Raw genomic sequence first — 10,000 nt, 5'->3', positions numbered from 1 at the left:
CATTAGCCTTCTTTGAAGTTCCTCCAACCCGATCAAACTCATTAATGAGACAACGCTTTAGGGGAACATTAGCTTGTTCACTGCTGGAAACCCCATCACTGTCACCCAAATCAATAATTTTATCCTTCTCCATTTCTTTATACATAGCATCCAATCCACGACTTCCATCATCATCACTCACAACCCCATCCTGAAAGAAAATATATCAGATCCGGAAAATTACACACCAAAAAAACACACAAAAACAGTAGGAAAAAAACTCATAATTGTCTTCAAAATCAAACCAATCACCACCGTTAGCAGCAACCAAATCACCTTCATTTCTATCAAATAAACCTGAACGGTGTTGTGTCAAGACTACCTCATCCCTACAGATTCTCAACACTGTAAAAGCTGAATAGTAATTGTCCACTTGATCCTTTTTCATGACAATTTGAAACAACATAGACATACCACGAAGAACAGCTATTTCATTAGGAATAACATGAACACCCTACAACAAATCAAATAACCCCAGCATATAAATAACTAATAAACAACTAATAATAATCACTATAATTATTAATTAGAAGTTTTTACCTCAGGATATTTGCCCTTTAATTCACCTACTGACATACCTACCAAACTTGCACATTCACGGTCCCAAATAAGTATCGGTGCATCACCAGTATGATCAGCAACTCGAACTATCAATTTATACCTTAAAATGCCTTCATGCCAAGAATTTTTACAACCAACACAATGCATCATACCACCACTTTCACTCAGCTTTCTCTTGCACGAGTTTGACTTGCAAGAAATATAATACCAATCCAACAGACTTTCCACACCAGTTATTGTGCCAGCAACCGAATAATCCTCCAACTATGCAAAGCAAAAAATAGATTGGACACTTAAATACCTCTTTCTTTTTATAGATGTCCTCAATAGAAGTAATGAACACATTAGTAAAACCAACACCATTAATGGGGAACCCAATAGCAAGCCTAGAAGCTGATTCAATACACCTTAAAGGGGTATAATCACTCTTGAAACTAAAAAGAACAAAAACAATAGCAAAAAAATCAGAATGAGAATAGTTAAAAAGGTTAATGAACAAAAATAGAAATGCAAACTGACCTGTTTTTGAAATTAACAAACTCCTTAGAGGTATGAGTGAAGAACAGTTGAGTAGCATCAAACGAACTGCAAATGCGCACTTCACCATCTGAAGAAAAAAAAAGGAGAGAATGAAGACAAATTCAAAAATTAGAAAACAGAAATAAGAATTAAGCTGTAAATTACATAATGAACACTCACTATCCATGAATTTAGCTCGGCAAAGTTGGATGATTAGTATCACTGGATCAACAACGGTAGAGTTGTAATAAGGAATTAGTTTATCAACATGCTCATCCCAAATGGTACAATGAATCTGCCTTTTACTAGAAAAAAAACTGAGTTTGAACACTAAAAATATAACCTAGACTTCTGTGTCAATTAGATAATATAAAAAATAGAGTTACCTAACATCTTCAAGAACAAAGTTAATTAGTCTTGTTTGTTTTCCACCAATCACTTTCTCCATTGGAGAGTAAACTTCCACTATTCGACCAATGCCATCTATATAAACAGAAGCACAATATTAGACACTAAAAACTGAATATAGCAATACTAAAAAAATAGTAACAAAATCATATTAAGATGAGCTTTTCTATAGTGTTACCAAATAAGACTTTTTCATCTATTCCTTGTTTTGAAAGGATGCACTCGAAACTCTTGAAACAGAACATTATTTTGGGAAAGTTCATACGCTTATACTCCTTTACAGTAGTATCATGCTTGAACTTTATCATGTAACGCAAAGTGCTTGTTTTATACTTGAAGAAGTTAGTTATGCATAGGAAATTTCGAACGCCATAAACTTGTCCCTCCTTGAACATATTCTTATACTTGGAAACAATACCCTTAGGAATGTGCACATGAATAAACTGTCCCTATAGCAAATAACCAAAAAAAAAAATTAATAATAACATATCAACAAAAAAACAACACAAAATAATACATGTATGAATATCAAACCTCTTGATCATGAAAAATGCATTCCTGACTCGTAATGGACTTTTCTTGATTACTTTCCATGACAAAATAACTCCTAGCACACCTCAACCTTATGGCTTTAGTGGTCTGCTGTGGATGTAGTTGAGCTGCAACAATGAACTGCCCAGACATGCTGTAACACCTTGAAGTGATCTCTTTTAGTTATTCTACAAACATATGAAGTTTTTAAATTTTTGACTTCGGTTGCTAAGTGTTTGCTTACATATTTTGAGTTACATTATGCATGTATATATAGTGGTGGAAGTAAAAATAGTAGAAGTCTACCACTGACTGTGGTAGACATTAAAAAAATAAAAAAAATAATAACATAAAAGTACAATGAACAATAGGCCCATACCCTTTCTTTCAAAAAATCACACCACCTAAGCCCAATACCACACCAATTCCATAATAGGCCACTACCCTAATTGGACTCTTCAAATATTCACTTGGATTCTGCAAATAAACAGGCGGGAAATACACAGATTTCAAATGCAAGACTATGCGGGAAATGGACCAAGTCAAAGGAAATTTGAAAAAAAAATAAAAATAAAAACAAAAACGATGCCGTATTGAATTTTCTTTTAAAAAATTAAAATAAAATCATGAGTGAGAGAATTGAATTGCCTTTAAATAACAACTGCTCATTTGTTTACTTAAATGTTAACTATAATACCTAAATCAGTACTTTAGAGCCCAGCCTATACCCAATTGATCACTTTCACACGCAACCTACCCACTTAGAGTACTAACTCTACAAAACAGCCCATTACCTACAATTCAGCCTACAATTAAAAATTTAAAGAGGTGGGAATTTAAACAATTTGACTTGCATAACCAGTCAAACCAAAATAAAAATGCAAAGACACTTGGAGGTCATTCATTGGCTGGTTCCCGGCTCCCTTAATATATATAAAGATTATTAGGATTATTATTATTAATAATAAATTAAGTATTTTATATGGTGCAAACTATATAGGCTGACTTAAGTACTAGTCTTTGGTCGGCGGTAGGTAATTGGTTACCTACATTAATGGGATGTAGAACTATAGATAGACTCCAAATCCTCTCACTGTTTAGTTCAAGAAATACACCATCTAAATTACTAAGTGAAATAAGAGAAACAAGTCTGATTTACGGTGATTCCACAAACAGCCTAAGGAGCCTCTTCTCAAGAGACACCGGTCACAGGCAACCAAGGTCTAAAACTATGGCTGGAGGTTAGTAGATCCTTTATTAATTACCACATATTAACTATCATGTGTGGTTTATATGCTTACAACTTCACCAACCCTAGCTTCTCCCTGAGAGCTTTCTGCCGAGAACATAACATTTTGGATCCTTTACTGGGCGCCAATATGGGCGATATCAAGAAATTCCAGGACGAGGTTCGAGCTATCCAAACATCCCTCGAAAAGCTAGAACTCTTTCCTGCCACTGTAGACGCTCTAACCGAAAACATAGCCAATCTCACCCATATGGTGAACTCTTTATTCACAGCCCACCATTGCCACTGTTGTGACTTCTTCTCTAGGCACCCAAGCTGCTCCAGAAACCACACTGCCACAACTAGTTGATTCCACCCCTCCGACTCGATTCACCAAACTCGAGTTCCCCAAGTTTGATGGCAAAAGCGACCCTCTTATTTGGCTCCATCTCTGTGTTGTTCTTTGAAAATTCACCACATTCTGATCATGAGAAAGTTACCACGACAACGTATTATATATTCGATAGCGCCCAACTGTGGTACAAACATTGCTTGCAAGATAGTCAACAACTTTCTTGGTATCAATTCAAAGATGCATACACCTTCCGTTTTGAACCACACCCCGGAGCATCAACCCGTTAGGGGAGCAAGAAAACCTCAAACAACATGGTTAGGATGTCGACGACTTCATTGACGATTTTCAGCCCTTGCTACCGCGAGCTGAAAATTTCTTGTACTCCCAGCAAGTAAACTTATTCACTGCCGGCTTGGATGAGGTCTTACGCAATGATGTTGAAATGTTCATACCAGGTTCTCTTAATGAGGCCATTAATATTGCATGAGATTATGCTCGTAAAGGCACCCCAATTCACCATATACCTTCCCGAAGGCCTTTCCAATCCCGACTCCACCTAGTAGTGTCGTTACGGTACACCACCAACTACTGGGGCAAAATAACACACTGCCTCGTCCGCCACGGCCAAAGAAGCTCTCCCCAACAAAGATGTTGGAATGACAAAAACTGGGCATGTGTTACAATTGCTGTGAAAAATGGATTAAAGGCCATCGTTGCAAGCACAACTTATATGTGTTGGGTATTATTGAGGATGAGGATGACGACGCGAATAATTGCACGAAGGACTTAAAACCAGAAATCTCTCTCCATGCTATCATTGGCATAAGTTATTCCAAGACAATGTAGATTCGTTCGTTGATTGCTAGTACTCCAATCGTTGCCTTGGTTGATTCCGGGAGCATAGATAATTTCATCAATGTCGCCACTACCCACCGGCTTCATCTGCCTATCACCCTTCGCATTGGCACGCATGCCTAGCTTCGGAGTCTACCAAAACATGTTTTTATAGTATGATTCTATCTCCTTCATTGCAAACTTGTTTATCATCCCTTTAACTAGAGTGGAGTTGCCATTGGGCGTTAAATGGTTGCGCACATTGGGCCCTATTTGGTGGAATTTTGAAGAAATGCAAATGCACTTTGCGTGGTGGGGGACCAATGTTGTGATTTCTAGGATTTCAGGTTCTAGTCACCCGTCTCTACATCTCCTCCACCAGCCCCTCACTGAAACATTAACAATGGATTCACTCTTGGACCACTTTGCCTCAGTTTTCGGCATCCCCTAGTGCCTCCCGCCCTCTCGCAGGTGCGGCCATAGGATTGTACTGGCGTAGGGAACTAATCCCATGGTTGTGCGACCGTATAGATATCCTCACCTTCAAAATGATGAAATTAAACGACAGTGCTGTGACATGCTCCATTTTGGGATCATTCGACTAAGCAGATCTCGGTTTTCTTCCACGGTCCTCTTAGTCTGCAAATAGGACCTCACTTGCGTAAATTTGTGCTTGTATTTTTTTATAACATTTTAATCTATAGTTTTACGTGGGTTGAGCACCTTCAACACCTCCGCTTAGTACTGCGTTTGTTACAAGACAACACATTATACCTCAAACGTTCTAAATGCGATTTTGGAGATCACCAAGTCAACTACCTTGGACAAGTGATCAATGACAGTGTCGTTGTTACTGATCCTAGCAAAAGTCAGGCTGTTCTAGAATGGCTTACTCTATCCACACTCATGGCCTTGTGGGTATTCTTAGGCTTGGCCAGATTTTACCATAGATTTGTAAACATTATAGGGTCCTTACTACGCCCCTGACCAGCCTCCTGTGCAAGCACTCCTTCAAATGGGATGCCGATGCAGACACTACATTCACTATTCTTAAAAGGGATTTTTCTTCAGCTCTAGTTCTCCGACGTCCTAACTTTGCAATACTATTTGTAGTAGAATGTTATGCCTCTGGGATGGGCATAGGCGTTATATTACACCAAGAAGGGCACCTTGTCGCTTATTTCAGTCGCAAGTTGGCCGATAGGCACTTGAAATTGCCAGCCTATGAGCATGAACTCATTGGGTTGTCTCATGTTGTATGCCACTCACGCAACTATCTATGGGGGAGGGAATTCATCATCAAAACGGACCATTATAGCTTGAAATACTTGCTGCAATGACTCATCGCCTCCCCTCAATAGCATTGGATGAGCAAACTTTTGGGATTTGATTTCAAGGTGGAAGGAATATAAGTCGGGGACGCTTAATGTTGTGGCAGGTTCCCTCTCACAGTGGGACAAAGAGACTAGTACTCTGTTTGCCATCTTATGCCTTTGCTCCTCCGTACTACAGGATATCTGGGATGAGCTCGCACAGACAACAGAAGGGCGTGCATGGGTAGCCCGCGCAACAGAAGACTCTACCGGCGTATGGACTGTTAGTGATAGTCTTCTAAGGTAATAAACTGGTTCTGATTCCATTTTCTAATTTTATTCTGGTTGTACTATCCGAAATTCAGGGCTCCACTCATGAGGGTGTTCAAAAGACAATCCATTGCATCCAGAGGGAATTTTATTGGCCTAAGCTTACTGAATCTATGAAGGAATTCATTGCCCAGTGCACCATTTGCCAGGAGGACATGTGTGAGAACACACACCCCTCCGGTTTGTTACAGCCACTCCCTATTCCGGAGCAGATTTAGTCAGAGGTTTCCATGGATTTCATCGTTGGTTTTCCGAAGGTCCAGGGGAAAATGGTGATCATAGTAGTTGTTGATCACTTCTCTAAATACGCTCACTTCATCTTGTTGGCTCACCCGTATACAACATCTTCTGTAGCTTCTATCTTCTACGCTAATATTGTTAAATTGCATGGAATTCTTGAGAGTATAGTTAGTGACTGTGACCCATCATTCACGAGTTTGTTTTGGAAGGAGATTTTTTTGCTTTGTCGCACAACACTGTCTTTTTCATCTGCATATCACCCACAATATGATGGTTAAACGGAGGTGGTTAATCACACAATTGCGATGTACTTGTGGTGTCTTGTTAGTAGTTATCCAAGTCATTGGGTAAACGCTCTTCTATGGGTAGAGTATTGGTATAATACTTCATTTCACTTTTCCCTCAAGACAACCCCGTTTCAGGTGGTCTATGGTTGTAATCCTCCTCACCTAATCCCTTTTGAATTAGTCACTGCTCGAGTAGCTACTGTGGATGAGTTCCTACAGACGCGAGATGAAATTCTGGCCCATGCACGTCATCACCTTCACGAGGCTCAGGCTCATATGCGAGAACAATATGATAATCATCACAAGGAAGTAAACTTTGAGCCTAATCAGTGGGTTTAGATTCGTCTACAACACTACAAGCAACATTCTCTTACCCCTAGACAATTCCATAAGTTATCCCCGAGATGGTATGGTCCTAATAAAATTTTGCAACGCAATGGTCCTGTGGTATACAGAGTAAAACTGCTTGAGAATTGAAAAATTCATAATGTATTTCATGTCTCCAAACTAAAGGCTTTCCTCCTTCGCAACTCCCGACCTTGCTACAAATCATTGATGGTCAACTGGTCCTCCAGCCTCAAAGGGTTTACGTTCTATGCTCACTCGTGGTTCACTGAAAAATGTCATTGTATTTTAGGACATTTCAACGATTTTGTTGACGGATGACAAAAATGGTCATGTCATAATAATACTAGGATCAAAAAGAAGTGTTTTGAAAAAGAATGACTAAAAGTGGATTACCACCTATAAATCTAGGACCAAAAATGAAATTAACTCTTTTAAAAATGTTATAAATAATATTAAGTAGTGGACATTATTATAAAGTATATAACGGTTGTAACTGTTTCTGTATTTATGTATCCATTATGTATTTCCGTTATTGTTTGTATTATATATATGTCCCTTGTAACATATACATTGCTAATGAAATGAAAAACTCCCTACTCTTTGTTGTCTCTCACTCTCTCTATCTCTTCTCTCTATCTCTTTTCTATTTACCTGTAATGTTCATCGGTTAGAGCTAATGGCCAACGGGCACAACAAACAAATTCCTAACAAAATAGAGATTATATGATACGCTATTTTAAAATTAATTTCTACTTATAAATTAACTGATATGTGTGTGTGTGTGTGTAAAGCTATGAATATAAAATGATATTTTTATTAATAAATAAAAGAAAAGAGAAAGTATTTAAACGGGCATCGCATGCACATTAATTTAATGAGCCTATTGGACTATATACTAGTGGAATCTCTTAAACTCTAATGGGCTGAAAATACCAACTTTAGCCGAAAAGGAGAGGCAATTTTACTGTAGACCATGGAAACTTTTATCATCGACCAGAGTGCAAAATACATTGTGCACCCCGATCCAAAATGACGTCGTTTTGAATTTCTTTTAATTAATGACTTTTTTGGAAATTCTGTTTCTCGTTCGGCTGTTAACTTATAAGATGAGTTCAGTATATTTTGTGATGATATTCTGTGTATTCTGTCCACGAATTTTGTACATCCCTTTCAATTATGTATGTTAATAACTTGAGTAGTGTAAGATGAGTTATGCGTAGATTTTGATGTGTTTGTGTATTTGGTGTTATCATTTATGTACATTATGGTTATGAATTATGTGCATTATGACTATGGATTATGTGTGTTAACGATTGGACTAGTGTAAACGCTAAGATTAGTTTTTTTTTTTTTTGAAATCACACTAAGATTAGTTATTTGTACTTGTGTGATAATTTTCTATGCATTATGTTTTGACATTCTGTGTATTCTTTATACGGATTCTGTGTATTCTTTACACAAATTCTGTGTATGGTATTTGAAACCAATAATGCATAGAATTATATACTAGAATACACATAAACACTCAATAGAATACACAGAATCACTACCCTAAGTATTAGCATTTCTGTTTCATGAGATATGGTATTGAAATTACTAATGTACAGAATTAAATACTAGAATACACATAAACATTCAATAGAAAACACAGAATCACTATAAGTATTATCATTCCTATTTCATGAGATATCGTATTGAAATTACTAATGTATAAAATTATATAATAGAATACACATAAACACTCAATAGAATACACAAAACTACATATAATAGGGATTAGACAGACGGAATCCGTCGCGCATCAACTCCTCACTAACTTAGTTAAACGACGTCGTTTTGGACCAGGTCTACCTTGCAAGATGGAGCCAGGATCAAAATACACAATTTGCATACTGAATGTTCACAATTTATATACTGAATGTTTACAATTTGAATTGTGAATATTCAGTATGTAAATTGTGATGGGTCTACCTCGCAAAGTGGACCTAGGTCCATGGTATAACTATTGGCCAACAGTTATTGTTGTGTGGATCACAGTCCAAAAACGTCATTTAAAAAATTTTACGCAACCTACTGCAACATACATTTTTATAGCTCATAATGTACATTATTCTAACTCAGAAAGTACATTATTCTAAATCACAAAATCTATTATTTTACCCCAAAAATTTCATTACACATAAAGTATATTATTCTAACACATAAAATACGTTAGTCTAACACAAACCATGATTGAATGTATAACAACTCAAAAGGAGAAGCTCTAACCATTTACATTTTACTTTTCTTTCTTCTTTTTTTTTCACAAAATAATGAGTTTATGATCTGCCAAATACTATGTAGTGTGACGATACCTTGTTATCATTTCAAATGGGTGTGGTTACAAGATCGAACTTTGGAAATATTGATTCTTTTAACTAAAAGTAATTGAGAAAGTTTAGAGCAGATAATGATCTCCCTTGCTGTCACTACACAAAAAAATTGTGCAATGAACTTCACCAAAAGAGAAATAATAACAAAAATTTAACTCATAACTTGTTAATAAAAACATTATGTTCCACTCACTTATCAACTTTTTTGAAATAACTACTTTGCTTCTTGATTTCTATAAGGGAGGGGTACTGTGTTGGTCTGATTTCACAGCTAACTTTTTATTATCACCAAAAAATAAAAACTTTTTATTGTCTTGTAAAGTTGATTAAATAAAATCAGAACATTTTATTGTTGTTAGTGCACTTGAGGAAAGTAATGAATAGATTATTGAATGTGATATATTTTATAAGTTTTATTTAACGCAACAATGCTGAATTATATTTAATACAATCACATAAGTATACAGTTCTTATATCGTGGACCGTGGTCCCAAAACGACGTCGTTTCAGTAAGTTAAGTGGGAGACGGAGCCCGTAATTGACACTACAGTTCATCTCAAAAGATACTGCCTTACATTTGTTTTGATATTATCGAATGAAACTGTAGTTATATCGAAATGTAACTGTAGTTGTGT

The 10,000-nt window shown here is 36.7% G+C and overlaps 1 protein-coding gene across 1 annotated transcript in view; it reads right to left on the bottom strand.

Moving 5' to 3' along the window:
- LOC116024076 overlaps positions 1-2,211 on the bottom strand; it is a 2,240-nt gene extending 29 nt beyond the window's left edge. Inside the window, exons 1-9 of the mRNA XM_031264980.1 lie at positions 2,062-2,211; positions 1,793-1,976; positions 1,506-1,602; positions 1,300-1,418; positions 1,120-1,207; positions 902-1,034; positions 580-789; positions 362-493; positions 1-190 (exon numbers count right to left, since the gene is read on the bottom strand). The exon at positions 1-190 is cut by the window's left edge and continues 29 nt beyond it. Of these exons, the coding sequence (XP_031120840.1) occupies positions 1-190; positions 362-493; positions 580-789; positions 902-1,034; positions 1,120-1,207; positions 1,300-1,418; positions 1,506-1,602; positions 1,793-1,976; positions 2,062-2,211 (1,303 nt within the window). The remainder of the gene's footprint in view (positions 191-361; positions 494-579; positions 790-901; positions 1,035-1,119; positions 1,208-1,299; positions 1,419-1,505; positions 1,603-1,792; positions 1,977-2,061) is intronic.
- Between the last annotated feature and the right edge of the window lie 7,789 nt (positions 2,212-10,000).

This window comes from Ipomoea triloba, chromosome 7 (genome assembly GCF_003576645.1).
Source record: "Ipomoea triloba cultivar NCNSP0323 chromosome 7, ASM357664v1".
In the NCBI taxonomy this organism is placed as follows: Eukaryota; Viridiplantae; Streptophyta; class Magnoliopsida; order Solanales; family Convolvulaceae; genus Ipomoea; species Ipomoea triloba.
Note: the sequence above shows the minus strand (reverse complement) of the source record. Positions and strands in the feature narration are given on the sequence as shown.